This window comes from Cystoisospora suis (assembly GCF_002600585.1).
Source record: "Cystoisospora suis strain Wien I chromosome Unknown contig_7271, whole genome shotgun sequence".
Classification (NCBI taxonomy): Eukaryota; Apicomplexa; class Conoidasida; order Eucoccidiorida; family Sarcocystidae; genus Cystoisospora; species Cystoisospora suis.
Window position 1 is genome coordinate 1 of NW_027160057.1, and position 20,902 is coordinate 20,902.

The window sequence follows — 20,902 nt, forward strand, 5'->3', positions numbered from 1 at the left end:
CCGCTGCTTGAGGGGCTACTGGAGCTAACAAGGAGATCCATAAGACAGGTTGACTAGTCCACGAACTGAGGCTTTTCCTCTTTTCTTGACAGATTGACACACAAGCTTGGCCACAAGCCTCTCCCGCACCCTTCGTGTGAATTTGGCTTCATTCTTTTCGGTCTTGCTTTACCGTGCAACAGCTGCGTCTCTTCGGCGGGCACTAGACAGCCATTCAGTGAAATTCAGCACTGGCAGGTGTGTCACTCAAAAACGCCCAGCCTACAGACGAAATGGGAAACGACCAGGCAGTTCCCGGACACGGGGTTGCCGGAGAGAACTACCCCGCAGCCTGCTCCACGGACGGGCAGGCTCAGAATTCGCCGTCCAGAGAGAGCCTGGCCGTCAGCGAGGGCCACAGTGAACTGCAGGAGTCGCAACAGCGTGATGCAGCCGCTAGGATAGAAGGTAAGACAACGTCCGGCTGTGATGAGCACACACAGTGTCAAATTCGCTTTATAGAAGTTCCTGCACTCTCCGGAGGCCAAGAGGACGCGGCCAGAGGCCAAGATTCTGCCCAGTCCTGTCAGCCGCCCGGTGATCAACAAGAGGAGACAGCCGCTCAACCCCAGGGACCGCGCTTCAGTCCCCTCCAGCTGCTAGCTGTCCGACAGCGAACTCGTTGCCATGAAGCGGACACACCATTAGCCGGCCTGAAGCTGTGCGAGAGAGAGGTGTGCGAGTCCAGTCCACCTTCTGCAATGGCCCGGATGGAGCTTGGGGGCGGAGCCACACCACTCGGCTGCAGTCCCATCGTGCAGCACCCTCCTCTTCGGCCGTTCTATGCAGGGCACGCCGCCAAAAGCCCTACATCTGTAAGGACCCTCACACATCGGACTCCTCCGACTCTTGCATTCGCAACATCGTACTCGAGTCTCACCTGCCGTGCTACCTCGAACCCGCCATCGCGGCAACTGCTGTAGCGGTTGTGTCGTTACTTCCCTCTTTCATCTGTTATGTCGTACGGAATAAAAGCGCCAACTCGGAAAAGGTGATATTAAGAGGAAGTACATGTCGGAAGCGGCGTTAGATCCGCCCCGAACTGATCAACTTTCGCGTAACTCTTTTGCTGGCCTCCCTCTTGCGCATCCTTCCTGCTTTCGCTCCTTTGACACGGTATTGTTCTTCCGGTGCGACTGCGGTCTCAGGCTCCTTCACGCGCCCTTAGTCTCTCCATTCCCCCTCCCCCTCCCTGTCCGCCGCCCCCTCCTCCCGACACAGACGAGACTCCGCCTGGAAATGGACGAACAACGCCGGTCGGTTTCAGAATGCTGCCGGGGTCACCGTTGCCAGGCGTGCAGGGCGGTGGGGCTTGTGGAACTGCCTCGCTGAACCCCTTCGCCCCGGCTTTCGAACCGTATCACAGCATTCAGCGGCACACACACCTGTTGCGCCAGCAGCGTCTTCGGGTTGCCGCGACTGTGAGCGGTGCCAGTACAGCTCCTAGTTTGAAAAGTGCACGGACCTCTCTCGCCACCTTCACTCCAGAGGGTATTCCCCAGCAAGGGGCCGGCCGAACACTGTCGTATCTGCAGCCTGGTGCGCGAGAGACTCGGTTCAGCACTACAGGGGGGAGCCTAGCTCACATCAAAAGTCATGCGCCTCCAGGATTCTCTGCCGTAAACACACGCTCCCCAGTATTCAGTGCAAGTGCTCAAGGAGGTTTTAGCTCTGGCCTTTCCAGGGGTTTTGGTGGGTCAAGTAAAGGCCTAGGCGAAGGCCTGGCCGAGGTGCTTGATCCGTCCGAAGCAAACAAGGTGCTCCTGCAACTGGGAAGGAAGCTTCGCGTGACGCACCTACAAATTCAGGCGACAGTCAAAAAAGCAGGGGACTCCGGGCTTCGACTGAACGACTTGCCAGCAGCATTTATGAAGGAGCACAACGCCGTGCTAGATCTACGCAGCTTAGGGCTCATGCAGATTCGAGAGCTTATAGGCGGCATGGGCCACTCGCTTATTCTTGAAGCACAACAAGAACGCCTGACACACTGCGAAGCTGCGGCTGCAAACTGCAAACCTGCCACTTTCGGCGGCGCTACCCATCGCGGGACAGTGGAGGAAGTAGTCTCAGCCATCAAAGGAGCGAATCAGAGTCAACTGTCGCCGCTGTCGTCTATGACGTGGGACGAAGAGTCTCAGCTCGTCCTGAAGTTAGGAGAGCCGTTGCCCCCTGTTATGAAAGAGCTGCTGCAACATCTTCTTGTATCTCTTGTTGCAGATGCTCTGCACCACGTTGGCCCTCCCCCGTTGGTTACCCCGGCTCCCCAGCACGCCGCCGCACCTCTCCAGCAAATCGCACTTGCCTCCCTCCTGAACCCCACTTTGCCAACCGCTCAGCCAGCATCTCCTGAAATGGCGACAACGCCTGTCTCCGTCTCCCCAGGAGTGTCTGCAAGTTCTCAGTCGCCGATCACGCTTGCCGTGAGCTGCGGCACTGCTTCACCGCTCGACGTCACGCCTTTCTCTTCAAAAGCGGGCAACAAGGAGTTGTTCTCTGTAGACACAGCGCGGAGCCCGGATACCCATAGCAAGGGGTGGCCTGGTCCTCATGCACGAACAAGGGGCTTGCCTCTCCAGCTGGTGCCTACGCTCTGGCAGCTGAAATACGGCCTTCGATGCAGCTTGCCTGCCATGCTGGAAGCCTGCGGCTACAGCTCGCTGCGAGCGTTCGTCAGCCAAGAGTTGCCGTGCCTACAGATATCTCCTCCCGGATCACAGGTCATGTTGAGGCTGACACCGACATCGGTGGCCGCGAAAGAAAACGTAATGGGTCAGCATGGACCGCTGCCCGACGTGGAGATGGCCGGAGGTCACATACTGCAGCAGGCATGCCGGGCGAAACAAAATTACTTTGGAAGTCCATCGGAAGGAGTGCAAAAGATAGTACGAGGCACAGGGGCGGACGGCTCCGTGGAGAATCGCATTTCATCTGGACTCGACCAAAACTCTTTCCCCTCGTGTCAGGCGAATACCCCTGCTGCTCCCGCGCCGCCGCCGCACGCTGCCGGACTCCCCCGTCTGGTCACACTTCTAGCTGCCCTTTCCTCAGCCTCTTTCAAACACGGAGAGACGGAGAGGCACAGCACAGAAGATGCCAAAGCCAGGGCAGTCTGTGAGGTCTTTCGTCAAGCAGGAAACGGCGTACTGCAGGGTGCGGCAGCTTATGGCGGCAACCCTGCGACAGGGGAACGCACAATGGACGACGGAGAATGTACGGGTGGTGAGACGGTCGAAATGCCAACAAAGCCAAACGCGCAGACCGAGTCAGCTCTGGAGGAGGGCGAGGACCAGAAGCACCAACCTGCCGGAGCATGTCTACACGCCGACGACGTAAAACCAGCGCCCGGTGAGGGAATAAGGTGTGGAGACACGAAACTGACTGACGTCCCCTGCCATGATAAGCCACTTGCTGCTACAGTCCCAGCGAACGACATAGCGGAGCCGACACCAGGCCAGGAGGACCAGGACGTACCTGGCGGTAGGGCCGAAGCACATGACCACGCAAGCGAGACCGCACCCGGTCAGGTGAAGAAGACACTTTTGCAAAGGCCCGCCAAGGGTGAGCCTGTATCAGGTCTCTTTTCCTTGAAGGAAGTAGGCATATCCCGGCTTCATTTACACCGTATGTTGTACGAGGTAATCGCTACCGGGTGTGAGAAGAGAGGCAGGCGCTGGGCGCGCGGCGAAGACTTAATCGAACTGGAAGAAGAAATGCAGCACCAGGTAGCTGAACTAGCATTGGCTGCCTCAAGAACCCGGGGGCAAGCTACGGCCCAGCTCTCTCGGGCGCTGGAGCGAGCTAAAATTTTGACTGGCGGACTGACGGTAGAAAAGGAAGAGATTAGTAGTTTTGTCGCGTCGTCCGTCCCGCCGCAGCAGGGGGAAGACGACGATGAAGAACTGAGCAGCAGCAGTAGCAGTGAGGATGGAGAGGGAGAAGCGAGTGACCATGTAGAGAAAAAACACAACAGGGTTGAGAAGGGCACGGCAAGCGTAAGTCCAAAAATAGCACGCACGGCCGGCGCAGCAAGCGAAGCCGTGGCTAGTGAAAGAGAGCCGGTAGACGAGCGTCTGCTAAGACGGCGACTGAAGAAGAAGGCGAAGAAAGAGAAAAAAAGGAGAAAGAAGCTGAAGCTGAGAGCGCTCGAGGAACAGGAGCTTGAGCAGCAACGCCTTCTTGGCCTCGTAGATCGACTGCAGCTTCCGCTATCACCAAAAGAACCTTCCGTCCAGACTGCATCGCTTTCCGGCCTTTCTGAGCAAGATTCATTGAAGCAACAATCAGCCGCCACCCTCTCCCCCGGCGGCAACACTGCGGTGAAGCTCGTCAGCGTTAGCTCCGAGGCTTCCGCGCTCGCCGCCGTGGATCGACCAGTTCATGTCCGTGTCTCCGAAGACGCTGTCGCCGATTGTGTTTGCCTAGCTGAAGCTAAATCAGACTTTCACTCTCCACATCCCGCCGATCTGAAACAAGGGAACACGCACCTGACGAAGGTGAGCGAGGAGGCAGTTCAACAGACGGTCCCTTCCACGTTTTCTGATTCTTACCGTAACAGTTCTCAGCCCAATGAAAAATCACCCCCACGCCCCATAACGCAACTGCTCTCTTCTCTTTCTGAGGAAGAGGTTGCCTCCGAACTGCAGAGCTTTCACAACAGAGCAGTGGGAATGCTGGTATCGGCAATCAAGGGCGAGTGGGCACGAAGGTTCGAAGGCCGCGCAGCACCCCTCTCGTTGTACATGGAGCATTTCAGAGTGAAACAGTTGAAAAACTTGTTGTTGGAAGTGCCTAATCTTCTGATCCTTGGTTCAGGTGGTAGCATGAGAGTATCAACACTAGAACATGCCATGCAGTTCTGCCGTCCCTTTCCGCCTCCAGCAACGATTGTAATGGCCCCCTCTGGAAAGCGGGTGGCACTGCCGCTAACTATGACGGCGCCCAGTCCCCTGGCCTGCTTCAGAGCTCACTCCTACACACACGATGACAGCAGTAGCTTCCTGACCTATTCCTCCCTTGAACCTCGCGGTTTAATGGCAGCGGCGGAAGAGCCCCCTGGCCCGGAGACGTTGGTACGCGATGCGTTCCAACGAAGGCTCGCCGGTAAAAGTGCAAACAGAAGACAGCCAAACGAAGACGAGGACACCCTACGAGGGAAGGCCGATGAGGGGACACAAAAAGAGCCGAAGTGGGTGGTAACAGCGGGACCGAGAGATATCTCCACCGAGATGTGTGAGCGTGAGAGTCGGAGCTATGCTCCCCCGCACACGGAGCAGACGGATTCTCTGAACAACATCCCCGTCCCGGATCGAAGCTGCGGGGACCAATTCAATGGCGTGCACGAAGGAGAGCAGATTCTGTTGCCCTCTCTGCTCACGTCACAGAGACGCGAGGGCTACGAGACAGCAAAGCTACCCTCGGCCAAACCGCTGAGTCCAATACACGACGGGGAGGAACAAGCTCAGAAGCAACAACGGCTGATGGTAGCAGCAGCTAAAGCACTCTTGAAACTATCTCTTCCGAAAACTGTAGTTTCCTCTGCTGGGTTGTTCTGTGAGCCTCATGCTGCTCTGCTGAACAATGATAGGCTCCCCAAGCTTGCGAAACCTATGCTAGCACCCTCCCGGACGGCCGAGGCGACATCGAGTCCGGCGGAGAAGATAGAACATCCCGCTCTTATTGAGCACCACGCCGCGGACTCCCAACCGCCCGTCCTTACAGAGACAGCCCTTCAAAGCCAGCTTCACCCATCTGATACAACAAACTCTCCACCTTCGAGAATTCCGCGTATCTTACTGCCACGTGTAAATGATTACAACCGAGCTGACGAAAATCCAGTCTGTGCTTCGCGTATAAAGGAAGCAGGAAGTTCCAACCTCAGCCCTCAAGCAAAAGGAATATCGGACTTGGAAAGACTGCTATTTCGCCTCCTCCGCCTAGACCTACACACCAGCACCGCAGCCCGGCTAGTCGCAGCTGCTGCAACTGCTTCTTCACGCACTGGAGAAACTCCGAGATTCCCTGTTGCCGACAGCGAAGCACGAAAACAATCCCCCCCTGTTACCAACCCTTTTCCTCCTCTAGCAAATGTGGGCCTCTTTCCCACGAAAAGTGGAGAGCTCACAGACCGTTGCAATTCGCCAATCGACACCACCCGGCGAGCTGATCGCTCCGGATCTGGCTTCCCCCTGTCTTCCGAAGTAACAGAGATTGCCTCCCTTCTACGCGGCAGAGAACACCCACCAACTTCAAAAAACTTCTCCATCCAGTCGGCCGCGAACGGGCGTCATCACTTTGCCCCTTCGACGACGATTCCTGGGGGAGCGCCTTCTCCCGAAGCGCGCCGTGGGACTCAGGTGAGCAGCCAAGCGAGTATGATGGATGTGAATGGGAACCTCACTGCTCAATTGTGGGGGGGCAGGCCGCCGACCCCGTACTACCAGGAGTCACTTCGACAGCAAAGGGGAGTCGCCGGTGACTCTCCCAGTGAAGAATGGCCTGTAGCTGCGTCTAGGTTATATTTAGATACCAAACGGACTGCCTTTCCCCCAGGGTTTTCCCCGCTCGCCTCTAACTTGAGGCCACCAGTCTTTCCGCCAGGCCTCGTATACATGAGTAACAGCTCGAATAACTCGGCTGGAGCACCACCAGCTTCTCTTCATGATCTCAGTGAAAGGACAAGCCGCGTAGCGTTGCTGCACAGGCGTGCCGTAACCCTTCCCCCTCCCCCTCCTCCCTTGGCGCCGCCTCCGTCCTCTGGTGCCGGATCACCAGGACTAAACGACAGGAACCTGCCCTCGGCTGGCCTTGTCGCTGCACACCTCTCTCCCGTCTGTTACCCAACAGGTTTTCAAGTGCCTTCCGACATCCGCACAGACTCAAAACCCTGGAGTGGCTATACGCCGAGGTTAGGCCTTACAGGGGAATCTTCAACAAAAGGCTGTAGCCGCCCGAGTCGCGAGAGTGCCTCCGCAACGCCAGCAGGCACGGGCCAAGGGACCCCACAAAGGTTTGGAGCTGCTGCACTGCTTTTGGAGCTTCTGCATCAACACCATGATGCAGCAAGAGGGATACCCGGACAGAGGGAAACAGCGTGGAATAGCGAAGAGCAGGAACCGCGACACGTGCAGGAGGCCCAGGAGACAAACGAAGAAAGCGAAGTGACCTCAGAAAACGCTGGACACGCAGGAACGAGGGAAGACAAACGAGGCGCAAACACACAAAGCATCCATTCAACGAAAGAGAAGGGAGGGCCACAGGGAAACGAAGAAAGAAAGGCTGTCAAAGACAGACGAAATGATGCAACCAAAGTGTGTACCTCAGACAGTCGTGCGACAGAGAGTGGAACAAGGGCATTACCCGTCCAATCACCAGCGGCCATCCTGCCTGCAGACACATTTTTGAAACGACCTCTTCACCCTCATCTGATGAGAACGAGGGGCGGGGTCTCTGAAGTGGAAGAACATACTCCTTCGCCTGAGCGCAGCTCAGAGCTTCCGGTGCCACGCCAAGGATCCGGAGGACAGAAGAAGCAGGGACAGGACGTCCCTGAGGCCCTCCAACTGGCCGCATATGAGACGCCCTCCTTCCCGTACAAGCACCCAGGACGAATGCAGCCATCGGGTCTTTCAAAAAACCAACAAGAACAAATTGCCGGAAAACCCCAAATGGAACACACAGGAGCCGTGCTCCACCTTCCTGGAAATGACACCTCGCAGAAAAAGCAGGAAAAAGAGAGTCCGCGCCTCCTTGCGACGCCGGCGGCAAAGTGGCCATCAAACACTACAACAAAGAAGCAGGTCGACAGAGATCCAAAGGATAGTGAAGTCGTACGCGTAGGAAGGCGCTCGAGTAGCCAGCATGGGACGAGGTCAGAACTCAAACCAGACGAGAAGGGATTTGTTTCCAGGCAGACGCCTCTCAGTTTTCCTGAGAGAAAACAGAGAAACGCGCGGCCTCCTACCACAACAGCGGGCTCAAAGGAAGGACAAGCGGAAGACCTGTCCAGTTCAAGTGAGCTCCCATGCACGTACAAGGAGGAGAAATGCCATGGCGGACCAGGGGCGACGAGAGGCGTAGACAATGCACGGGAAGCAGTCATCAAGCAGGAACTTCACCGCGCGGTGTCCGCAGCAAAAATCAGACCGAAGGGAACCAAGCAGACACCACCTGTGACGAGCCGGCTCGTGCGGGGCGAAAGAGTTAATGCTGGTTGCAGCGGCGATAGAAAACAGACGGGGAGTGCAGCGCAGAACCCGGAACTGAAGCAACAGCGAGGAGTAGAAACGGACAGGCAGAAGACAACAGATGCCAAACACACAGTAAAGGAATGGGATTGCCCTGCTTCCGGCAGCGGTACAGCCGCAGTCTGGCAGAAGAAGGATGCTAAAAAGCCGCCTGCAAGGAACACTAGCTGAGTAGCGGAGACTACAGCGCTACTAAAGGCGTGGAGAAGGTTGCGCTGCACGCTAGAGACATTTTGAGCGCTACTCGGTAGTAGACGACGTCCCCAAGACGGTCTCAAGGTGAGGGAAGAAAGCCACCGGCAACGGAGGGTAAGCCGAAGGTAGCGACACTCTCTTCCTCTCCGCTGTGGAGTACGCGAAGCGGTACTTTCGATTCTGGGTTTAGCGTGCGCGACGCGGTTGTGCCAGCTGCTCCGGAAATTTTGATGATGTTATACCGAGGTGGATGTTTTCTTGGACCAGAAGGATGACGTGTGAGCCATGTGGGACACGATCAATATTTCTCTTGCAGGGACAGCGACCGCGGGACAGCATCCGCTGCGAAAGCAAGTACAAAGTAGATTCAGTTGAAAAGAGAGACGCAGACAGGAAGAACTGTCGATGACACCGATCGATCCAAGACAGCACCGACTAGCAGGCCCCTAAGAGCTGAGAAGTCTGTTCGCATGGGAAACTGCAGAGGAGTAAACGTGCGGAACAACCCCAGAACAACCCTCGCCGTGCCCCTGGCCTTCAGGCACGCGTTTTGCCTGGACTGGCTCGGGCGGGCATAGAGCAAAGCAGTGTTTTTTTCTCGGGAATGAAGTAGTACACGGGCCTTTTATCCACCTTCTGTCGTGGTCCTGTTACTGTTGTCAATGCGTGTATCGATGCTGCGGTACTGTACAGCTAAAGGCAGCAGACTCTGGGAACTAGGGTTACGCCCCTTTGGCGACGCTCGAACTCTCCCAGCTGCGTAGCTACAAAACGGATTCCTGAGCTGAGGTCAGCTACGGCATGTCGAGTCAGATGAGTACGGGCAAAGACTGATCGCGGGGCCTCCTGTTGATCATGCTTTCAATTTCTCATCCGTTGTTTGCCTAGAGGGGAAAAAGGGGGAAAAACGTAAACACCGGCAAGTAGTTTGACGTCGCCGCATGATCTTCCTGCGGAAAACATGCCTGGTCTGCCTGTCGTGTCTCGTTCCCTGAAGACGGGCCTCTGCCAGCAGGTTCTGAGGAAGTTGGCTTTCGGTTTCGCGCGAGCAAGAGGGCCGGTTCTCCTCCCCCCCTGTCTTTTCATTACGCACTGTTGAAACTAGCAGATCACTTTCGCACACTAGTTGGTTGCCTGCTGGTGACCCCCAACAAACGGAATGGAAGCTGCTCCGCTGACATCGTCCGGCTAAAGCGTGCTGCGAGCCACTCGCACCAGGACAAAAGGCGAAATAGTAGCCGCCAAACTGCCTCCACACGACGCCCCGCCCGGAAGAGCAGGGCTGAACACACAGTGTTGAGAGGCGTTAGCAACACCACTCTGCGCCATCTAGTGCAAACCGGAGCAGAATGTGCCACCGCTCCAGGAAGGCACGTCACTTAACTCCAGACCCAGAACTCCGCCGCAGTGACTCTATACCGACCTGAATGCACTTTCTCATTGCCGGCTCCCTTCCCGACACCCCTCACCGCCAATGACGACGATGACAGGGCTAGAGAAGCTCCGAAGCTCTGAGCTCACGTTTCTTTGATTCGCTTTGGCCCTTGCCCACCAGCGCTATGTCGGACTGGGCCAGCGTGACATAGGCAGCTCAGTGTCCGAGTCTGACAAGCACAAGCACCTCGTTCTGTCCTTACATGGTGAGAACGCTCAATACGAGTTTACCACCACGGCCTTGAGATTCGACGGAAAGCTGAAGTGCTTAGCATTGCTCTACAAGGCTTTTGACAGCTGCCCTACACCACTTCGTCGGCTGTTCTGCCCGGTACAAGAAGCTGCTGCAGGTTTTCAGGACAAGGAGACGGATTGGAGCACAGCGGAAGCACCGTTGCCACATAGGACACCACACCCTTCGCGACCTGTTCCTTCTTCCGGCGGAGCGTAAACCGATTTTGGCCGTGTACAAAAGAAGGAAGTGCACTTTAGCCTAGCTGCGGCCACAGAACGGCGTTCTCACCCTGCGGTCGAAGATGAACAAGGTGCAAAGTTGCAGAGAGCCAACCCGCAACGGCATGCAGTTGTTCGCAGTCACCGGGAAAGCCTAGCGACAGAGAGCTCTCCCTCATCGGTTCACAACGTTCGTTACTTTGCCGGCTGCCCTATACGGTCATGGAAAGGGAGTCCTGAACCGCTGAAGAAACGCTCTTTGTCGTTGAGCTCTCCTCACGGCAGCTATCAGTCCGAGGATGGTGGGCGGTTGCCGTTGCTCGTTTGCGAATCAAATGTCGACGCCTCTGCAGAACGACGGCACGCGTCCCCGGAAAGCCACCAAAGACGTGCTAATTCGGCGACTGGTTCCGGAGCTGGCCTTGTCGGTGTTCGCGTGCTCCCACGCAGTACCTGTGAAACTCGGCATCGCATCCTCCAGGAGAGTTGGCCGGAGAAGCGCTCCTTAACAAATCCGTGATGGACTGTTGTGCCCGTCCTTGGCCAGTCACCTGGTGGCGGCTCAACAGTACGAGGCGCTCAGAACCGAATGTCACGCACCCCGTTCACCCGCACGTCGTAGAGTGCGTTGATGTGCCCCGCCCGAATCGACCCGCGAAACCGCCGGAAGTGGAGAACACCCGACCCGATCGCAGCGCCTCGCGAAGAGCAGAAACTTCCTCGTTCTCCCGTCGCCTTGCCAACTGTTTGGCTGCTCGGCTGTAAGGACAGACGGCCAAGGAATGATATAAAACAGTCTTGAAGACGGAACGTACGGACGGGGCAAGGAGCTCACATGTGCGAGACAGCTAGCGGGGAGACTCATGAACGCTTAAACACAAAACTTACTGGAGAGTCACCGCATGTTTGAAAAGCCTTTGTACTGACTACTCTCAGCCACAAATGGAAAAATTTGGCTCGCACGGACAGTAGAAAAAGAGGCAACTTATTCCAAGTGTCACGCACTCCTGAGCTGTTAGCGGATAATGTGAGTGGTGAAAAGCTCAGAATGGCAGGAGGCTCCCTCTCCTTGACAGCTGTGTCATTCCCTAGTAATTGTGGGCCTCCGTTGACTCAGCTAGAGTGAACTAGGCTAGGCAAAGCCCCTCCTGTCACCCGCGGCGCGGCGGCTGTCAACTACGGTCCGATCTGTGTGCCCCCCATGTACGCTCCTCCCGTGTCCTTACACCCTAGCTCGCTTCGACGCAGCCGCATGCGCCCTTCTCTCAAGCCATCGAATCGTCTCCTCGCCACCTCTCTGCCTCCCGAGCCGCCTCCGTAACTCGTCCCTGACAACATCAGGCAACGTGGCCGCGAATGTCACTTTGATACGTGCCTGCTTTATCGCCTCGCTAGCGAGGACTCCGTGTGCTGCGCTAGCAGGCAGGTCCACCACGTAGCCTCTCTTTGTGAGGGCTATACGCCCAACGCAATCAGGGAAAGTTTCCGGAGGTAACGCCTCTCGAAGGAGTCTAAGCAAATGCTCCCGGCTCCGAATTTGCTGGAAGAAAGGGTCATGGAAAAGTAGTGGGGTGAAGTTGGAACGCCCGGAGAGCGCAGATCGCCATGTAATGCGGTACTGTCTCTGTAAAAGAAGGTGCAGTGCGGCTGCGACGAGGCGGGGACCGTGTAGCGAGAGATGCGAAACACCGACGCGAAGGAAGGGCGAGAGGAGAGAGAGGGTCTGAGGACAGAGAACCTGGGATTCTACACACAATTAAGCACACTCCAGGTGGTACATTGAATGAACTTTCGGTAAGCAACGAGGTAACCGGACGGATTAAAAAACTGAGGCAACTTTTCGGAGAGAGAGATGCCTCGGACTGCGAAACGCTGACGAAAAAGTCGGCAATGAGACCCGCTGTCACAATCGGAATGCAAACAACTTCACGAAAGCAAACGAGAAAAAGAGGAGAAAACGTGGAGACGGGATATCTTGCTGGACGTATGACAAATCACTAAGTCTCAACGCGTGACTCGTCATTTACACACACATCTGGACATAGGCAGTGGGAGAGCGAGCGCGAGATCACGAGAGACGAGACACCCCGTCATGCTTTCTGTACACAGGCAGCTGCACATGAGAGAAAAGATACAGTAGCCAGGGCCACCGTCCCAGAGAAATTCCCTTCTGCAACTGTTGAAGCCAAACACGTACGGGGCGTGACTGTCCCGTAGGCCACTGTCTCTTCTGGGATTAACTTGTACACCCAGTCTCAATAAAGCGAAATGCTAACTATCAACATCACCGTGTACGATACTTCGTCTGTTGCAGGGCACGCTCGTGGCTGGTTGATATCAATTCTAAGACGGTAGAGCGGTGTACCTAACGGGTTGCCCCAAGAGAGCCGTGGCAAATGGCAACCGGAAGTAGAAACAAGTAAGTTCGTTCTCCACATCGACAAAATTCTTTCGCGAGCCGATATGCTAGCAGCATAATTCATATGTTGAACGCGAAACACTACCGTAAGCACGACAGCGCCGGGTCGTTGCCCGGGTTCTTTGCAGACCATCACATGCGCTTCATGCACACAAAAACTACAGTCCGCTCCACGTGCAGAGGTAAACCGGATGATCGACACCCGTGCCGCACATGCTAGCAGCATTCAGCAGGCTATAGTGTGAGCCCTTCCCGCCCACTGCGGGTGAAGCAGTCTCTGGACCGCAAAAATACAAAAGCACTCGGAGCGCACTGGCCCGCCCCCCCCAGCGACTACTCTACAAGAGGCAGCCGTACCCGACTTCGCCCCCGGCTACTCTAGGGCTCGTAAAAGCCGTCCCCCCCACGGACACTTACAGATGGCCTGAACGTATGCGTTGGATGGCTAAAACTTCAGCACCAGCTCTGAACGGGAGACCGCGACGTACAGCTTCTCTGGACCATAAAGCCAAAGCGGGATATCTAGCAAGCCTACCTATTTCGTTCAGAGCATTTCCCACCATGGCCTTTTCAACTGGCATTTCGATTTCCGTGAATCTTATGCAAATATCACTCTCCAGTCGCCTCACTATCGGCCCGGCTGCCTGGCCACCATGAAGCAGCAAGATCGATTCGCCGTTCTGCACCGGCAGGCTCCTCTTAATGTCACTTAGCTCGCTCTGTATCAGGCTGCGGCCTGTAACCTCTGACATCTGGCGGGTCTTCTCCGGCCCCTTCCTCGCACGTATCGTTATGCGCGCAGTAGAGAGTTCCGCCTCGTTGCTGGTTCTACACTGCTCTTGAAAAATTTCCTTTGGCTGTCGCTCGCCGCCTTGCCTGCCGTCCTTCGGCAGAGCATTTCGGTCCCACCTGGCGCGCATTCCTGCCGAGAGCACCACATTCGTATCCGCCGCTCGTGGTACGGCGAGTCGTGAAGTCCTCCCCGAGCGCCCGGCACGGTGCACGTACACCTCTGAGCTCGCTGGAAGGCCATAGTGAACTACGAGAGCGATGTCAGGGAGGTCGAGTCCTCGCGCCGCAACGTCGGTAGCAATCAGGACAGGAAAGTCACCTGATCCGCAGCAACAAACCAATGCCACAACGTCGCTGGCATTCATGACGGGAACGTCACCTGTTCCACAGCATGACACAAGCCAATTTGCTTGTACTCGCTGCCATGCAACACCTACTCAAAAAAAAAGTAGGCTGCGGCTGCAAAGGTCGCATTGCCGAGACTGGCAGTCAGCGACTACACCGGTACTGACGGCAGCGCGGATAGGAGCATGGTCAAAGTGATGCAGCGGCGAGATTTTTCTGCGGGCATATATGCGCTGTACGAAAAGAGTGCGTGGGACACACCGCACCGCGTACCTTACGTCAGCGAGCATCACCGTACCTCGGACAAAAGCCCTGAGCGTCCCACTACGCTGATGTTGAGGCATGTCAGCGTGCAAGGGCTTGCTTATCGGCTCTAAAAGGGGGTGATGGGCAAGCAAGCTTGTCTGCTGACGCGAATTGCAGAACACGATGGCGCGGTGTCCGGGATGCGGGGTTATCATGCGTTCCTTCAGAAGAAAGAACAGAGCTCGGACACGCCTCGATGCTTCTCTCGGTATCCGGCAAACGAAATGTGAAACAGAAGGCCTGACACTCGAGAGCGTGTGAGCGCCTGTCTCACCCTCTCTGATGACTGTGCGTGCCTGTTCTGCCGCAGTGCAGTCTCTAACAAGATCGACGAATGTGAGCACTTCTCTTCTTCGGTCTCCGTCGCAGGAAAAGGCGAGCTTGCCATTTCTGTAGCGGTTCTCCTGCGCGCCCGGGAGTGATGCGGGCCCCTTGCCAACCTGCTCACGGTCCATCTGGACTGTGGCTTCTTGAGACACCCCTCCCGCCAGGCGTTCTCTGTTGAAGATCTGGTGACTCTCAGCGTCGCTCACCATCCCCCGACAGTACGATCTACATTCTTTTGCCGCATCATATCTTTCGGAAGTCCCGCTTTGCTCTTCAAGAGTGCGGACCAGGCTCTCGCGCGTCCAGTTGGGTAGCGTTGCAGAGAAGGCAAGAATCTGTCTAGACGGGTTTCTCGTGAGGGCCAAAATCGACACGACGTCGCTTTCCAGCCCGCCACTGAGGAGTTTGTCCACTTCATCAAGAACCAGAAAACGTAGCCCCTGAGCGTGCAGCAAGATTTGCTTCTCGATAAGCTCACGGACCCGCCCGGGTGTACCGATAAGCATGTGGGCCCCCACCCGCTGGAGTAAGGCCTCTTCAGCTCCGGCTCGAGGGACGAACTGTTTGGCGCCACACTCACTCCTGGCGGGTGATGGGGAAGAGGTACCGAACACGAAGTTGACCACTGTCCGTGGTGAAGTGCGCAGTCTGTTGAGGGGGCACATCAGAAGTGACTAAAACGGAGAAGCTAGAGACTGCCTAAGTGACGCGCACACCAGACTGAATTTTACTCTGCAAGTCGGACGACGGCTAGGGACCTTTCAACTCAAGCATGGACAAACACGACTGCAAAATCCAGGTACAGCAAACACACTGCTAACCAGGCTGACTTGCGATGAGGCTGTTCGCCTTGCAAGTGCCTGAATCCCCTCCGCTGGCAGCCTTGAAAAGACACTGAACTGTCTGATTCCAAACAGAGGCGCGACGCGCACAGGGTAGGATTGGAGGTCGGGTTGAACTGCTTGGACAGAGGAAGAACGTATGGGTGTAAATCACAACACGCGATAAACAAATACTCATGAATGCTTCCTGGAAAGTGCGTTATGAAGAGAAGGCTTCGAACAGCTCCATGACTGGAGACCACCCATCTCATTTGCATTATGATCTGAGCCGCTGAAGCTGGTGAACACCGTTTTCCTGATGAGAAACCAACTGCAAGAGCTTGGGAACAACCCCATCATCTTTCTTGCTCGCATGGTGCTTCCACGCATGTGCGCCGTGACTCTGGAACGATGTGCTGCTGAACGAAGTGGGACGCTGGGAGTCTAGGAAAACAGTGTGTCAGCGTCCGCGCCTGAGGAAACAGGTGATGGGACCCGCGCGAGGGCGCAGCAGGGCACACTCCCGAAAGGTCCCTAGTATTGGTCAATATCTTATCAGATACCAAGTCCGCCTGCATCATGAGCGCGGCGCGCTCGCGATGATGCCGAAGCTTGATGTCCACTGTCACACGCTTGCCTGCAACACGCTGAGGCTCGCGTTATTCCTGCTTCACTGGAAAGCAATGTTCTTGCCCGTCGCAAGCCCGACCGGAAAAGTGCGAAGACGAATGAGGAACTGGCGTGCACTACCGTGTCTGGCCGAGCCGTGAAGATCGAACTGACACCGAAGTACACTCCGTACCGCCGCGTGGTAACCATTAATGCTTCAAAACCTCCAGGCTTCGCCGACACGCAAGGGCGCCGTTCCGAACGAAGTCGGTCGTACGGGCAAGGCAACCCGCCTCTGCGTGCGCAGCAAAGGTCCTTTCGCTGTAGCCGGAACCTTGTTTGACCCAGCCCTCATGCGGCTGGAGCCTGATGCCTAGCCGAGCGTACACACGCTGCGCGACAGACAAGAGTAGGGGGGCAGAAGAAATCTACCCAGGGGGCCCCCTGACCGAGATGGCCGTACTAACCTCCAGGCTTCAAAGGCGATTTGCTCTGCTAGTTCGCGAGTGGGAGCCAGAACTAAAACGGGCTCCGTGCGGGACCACTGTCCCTCTTCGATCCGTTGCAACAGGGGCACTAGAAACGCGAAGGTCTTGCCCGTCCCTGTGTGTGACCGGACAAGAAGATTTCCTCGATCTGTTGAGAATAGAAGCAGGACAGCAGAGCTCAAACTGACGCAGAAAAGGCTTCGAGAGGGCAGAGGACAGACACCGATCGCTTTGGACTGAAGTGCAGTTGTGTCCTAGAGTGTTGCCGTCCCGGGCAGTGACCAAGGACGTACCACCGACTCACTTTCTGTGCGAAGCCGGACGCAGAGTAGTACGCACGTGGTCACGCGACTCGCACCATTCAGTGGACTGTTACTGGGCCAGCCGCAATAACTCAGGCGGATCGCTCTCACCTTGCACGGGTAGGAGGGAACTGGGGAGTGCATTTCAAACGACGGAAACTGAGCGCTGAAACAGCACTCCAGGTCTTAGCCAGCGAAAGTTAAACCAAGTCCTACCAGCTTAGAAGTACGGGGTCGCACGCGACAGCGATGAGTCTACCCCGTCACATACCTTGCATTATATGGCCGAAGGTCTTTCGTTGAACCTCGAACAGCGAGTGGACACCCAGGCTCCGGAGTCTCATCTCCATGGCCGGAGAAAGGAGTCCTTCATCATCAATAAGTGCTGTCTGTCCTCCCTTAGTTCTTTTCTCGACATTCGTCTTCGATGAACATGCACGTTTCGGGTTCTCTTCAGCTGCGGTACCCTTCTTCTCTTCGCGGACTTCTTCCGCGGCAGCACCACGAGTACTAACTAGAGGGAAAGGAGACGTTCCTTCTGGCGCCGGAAAAGAACCCGCGACCTCGGAACCACCGCGATCAGAGGAGATGGCAGCGGGTTGACTACAAAGTTCTGTAACTTCCTTGCTTCTTCTCACTTCTGGCCACGGATCAGATTCTCTTTGGCCTCTTCTTCTCTCCTTGAATCCTGTTACACTGCTTCTAACTTGCGGCCCTTCTCCCCTTCCCGCATCCTGATGCACGTCGGAATATATCTGAAGAGACTGTCCTGTCGGCCGTTGAGAGTCGGCTTTCCCAAGAGGTGGCGCCCGGAAGCGGCACCGGGCTGTGTCAGACACGCAACGGGCAAAACAACGGGGAAACGAGAGAACAGTCGCCGACGCCGGACAAGACGGAGAGATTGCAAATGTCCAGAAGCGCAATTCCCGCACGGGGAGAAAAGACAGAGAAACGATTTCGGGACTGGATGTCCCGGTGGCGCGGAATCGGCGAGCATCAGAGCGGCGGGAGAGGCACTCGGAAAAGAAGTGCGCAGGTTGATGAAGTAGTGTTGGCAAGCCGCAGACTCGGCACGGACCCGGGGCCGCCCCCACTGGACTGGCCATATTGCCGTGGCGGAGCAAATCCACTCGGCACCTGCGTGTCAAGCTCGCAAAAAGTGGGGGCACGGAGAAATAGAAGGAAGCATAGGAGCGTGTAAAATCCATACCACGTCCCTATGCAGCACTCGGTCCGGCACCGACGAGGGACCACGCATCTGGGGAACACTGGTTTCTAGTGGAATTCTCGACTCGGGGACCCTGGCCTAAGTGACGGCTACTCGGCGTGTCAGGCCCGACAGGCATGAGTCCCTCACAGCAGATTCCATGGAATCTAGGACGCTTGTAATGTCCCTAGCATGAATACAGGCGGGTCGGGGTCGAGAGAGCTTGCATGCGACTGAGGGAGCCTGTAGGCCTCGCCGGGGAGGAACATATCTTACGGGAGGGGAACGAACAGCCGGGTAGAATGAAGACGTAAGGCTCCACAGACAGTGCTTGCCTACGAATATGCCGAACGCTGCCCGGGGGCGACAGACTGGACGCGCCGACCACAGCGGCTTCTGTGCTGCACATACCGTCGCCGTTTGAGGAGATTTTACTCCATGACCGCTCGTTGCCACACAAAGGCAAAAGAAGGCGATTGACGTACGTTCAACGCCAGCTGCAGCAGCATCGTTGCTAGCATCAATCGTGCTTATGGATAACGTAAGTTCGTCCCCCCCCCCGCTTAAGCCTGAGCTCGTCGATGCGCCGGGGGTGCGACTTCTCGAGACACGAGGTAACTGGGTCCTGCTGCCCGATAGACTTCCGTTCTGAGGCGAATTCTTTCACAGCTGATGGATAACATGTCAAAACCTGACATGAGCTGCTACCTATGGTAGCGTTACGAGTGTTCCGAAACGTAAGAGGTCTCCAGAACGTCGAGATGTAGAGGATGAAGCGCTCTGCGTATGGACAGCGGCCCACCACTGAGCCGTGCTATGCTGTGCGGCTCAATCCTGAGCTGGTTAGTGCTCCTGTACATCACTGAATGACTGTTGATAGTAGAAGCCGGGCCGGGTAAGGCCGACGGTAGTCTGGTGATCGCGAGTCCTGAAACCGTAAGTTTTGCTCTGTCAAAGGTTTGTTTCTGCAGCGGGAGAGGCAGAAGCAAACCTCTTGCGTTCCAGCCGTGCCACAGCAAGTCCGACCATGAAAGTGGAATGCAAACTTATCGGGCGCGGTAAGACAGCTGACGACGGCTTGGCCGGGGCCGGTTGGCACCGTTACCCGGCAGACTGGCCTCTCGCTATCTCCCTAGCAAACGCCAGCTGTGCCGACACACCGGCGCTGTGGGCTGGCTTTGCTGGTGTGTACCTGCCTCCTTGTCCTTCGGTGCACCCGAAACTTCAAAACCATTGTCACCACAAAGTCAGTAGCCTTGCACCGATTGGTCAACGGGCGTCACGGCAGAGGCTATGTTACTTCACACTATTGCACGCCAGCCCCGTACACTCAGTGAAGGTAGTGCTCGTGAAAGACCCGCGGCGCTGGCACCGGGAGCCCCTCGGCCGATTGACGACGGGCCATTGATATTCCCTTAATGCAGTCACTGCACGGCCGTCGCATTGCCAACCTGTGACACGTATAGTCTGGGCTTCTTTTCCGGTACAGAGTCCATCGGGGGTGCATTGGGGTCTCGCGGGCTGTCCGGAGATTTCGTCTCCGAAGCACCGCGAGACCTCAGTCGCTTGTGCTGGTCTCCAGCTGCAGAGTGCGGCTCCTTGAGACTTATTGCTGGAGCAGCCTTGGCAATGGCCTCGATACTGGGTACGACGAACCGTTCAGCTATGGAAATTGCTTCGTTCCAGGGGAGGGCTCCTGCCTGCAGTCCATTGACGACGCCCTGGGTGGCTGTATGCGCAGCTTGGGACGCCATGCCTGCTACCGAGTGGAAGGCATGAGTCGCCAGTCCGGCAACACCTGCCACTCCGTTTGCTGCTTGGTGCGCCACCTCCGAAAGCAGAGGCTGAGACACGTAGACGGGGTAGGTGGCGGCCCCTGTTTGTGCATACGGAGGGTACGGGCCTTCTTGGTGCTGACTCATTCCCGTTAAGTAGTAGTCGTGCGCGCTGTGGATGACGGGATGAATGTAGTTCTGCTGTGGCGGGGCCGAGATGGTTGGAAACGCGCCTTCACCGGTTGCGTAGGCCCCAGGGACATACAACGCAGCCGACCCGTCGGATGAATAGACGTTGTAAGGGCCTGCAACAGTGCAAACGAACAACGCCGCAGCTTCGAGAGGGGAATGGGGCACAGGCTGATGTCTGGCTCTGCGCTTCTGACTCGGTCGCGCGGTTCTTGGGAAATTTCAGTGCATAATCACGTTGCGTGACGCTTTTCTCGGAGACATTCTACTTGCCTCTGCAGTGAAGCGATGTCACCAGGGCAGGTCTCCCCCTCCCCGCGTTGTAGTTTCCCCCGCTCAAGAGCACCCGGTGAGAGCTGCAGAAAGTCGGCGAAAGCTCGGCTATTCCTGCGACCGAAATGGTGCTGGACCTTCGCTGTGGCGAGACCTTACTTGCTATCGCCGACGCGGCGGCCGCGGCACCGAGTGCATTGCCGATGCGGTTTACGGCACCCCGGACAGCTGTACTTGCTCCGGAAATGGCCGTTGGTATTATTGGACGGACAGCATATGCAGTTGCGGTGGCGTACGGGTTCGGGTTTTGCTTTCGCTCGAGGAGAACTAGGGCACCGTGGCCTGCGTCCTGCCACATTGGTTGTTGGACAGCAGTTACGGATCCGCGGATGTGCTGGCCTGCTTTTCATTGAGAAAACAAAACAGCACAGCGTCTTCGTGTGTGCACAGAGCGCCTGTTCGTGGCCAGCTCAGCACTGACCACTCGGATCCACTGACTAAGTCGCAAAGGGCTCAGGCGCTACACTTCGTGTCACGCGTGTGTGGCCTCGCGTCGCCTCTTGGCAAAAGGTGCGCAACTGACGAAATGCTGGGGTCCAGTCTTACCCGAAGCTAATAACATCCGCGTCAGGAGAGCAGAGCAAATTCCCAGGAGGAAAGTACCATGTCCATGTCTCGCCATGGC

The 20,902-nt window shown here is 56.5% G+C and overlaps 2 protein-coding genes across 2 annotated transcripts; both read right to left on the minus strand.

Moving 5' to 3' along the window:
• CSUI_010372 (dead deah box helicase domain-containing protein) lies at positions 1-18,511 on the minus strand. Its single transcript, XM_068070476.1, has 8 exons — positions 17,045-18,511; positions 16,451-16,619; positions 14,219-15,201; positions 13,214-13,894; positions 11,591-12,110; positions 8,720-11,123; positions 3,511-8,297; positions 1-3,213 (listed from the first exon to the last, which is right to left on the minus strand). The coding sequence occupies exons 1-6, from the start codon at positions 17,979-17,981 to the stop codon at positions 10,970-10,972; spliced, it is 3,444 nt and encodes a 1,147-aa protein (XP_067917547.1). The 5' UTR covers positions 17,982-18,511; the 3' UTR covers positions 1-3,213; positions 3,511-8,297; positions 8,720-10,969.
• Positions 18,512-19,404: 893 nt separating this feature from the next.
• Positions 19,405-20,575, minus strand: CSUI_010373 (uncharacterized protein; the record flags this gene model as incomplete). The annotated part of the gene is made up of 2 exons (XM_068070477.1): positions 19,405-20,060; positions 20,377-20,575. 2 exons carry the CDS (start codon positions 20,573-20,575, stop codon positions 19,405-19,407), a joined length of 855 nt encoding a protein of 284 aa, XP_067917548.1.
• Between the last annotated feature and the right edge of the window lie 327 nt (positions 20,576-20,902).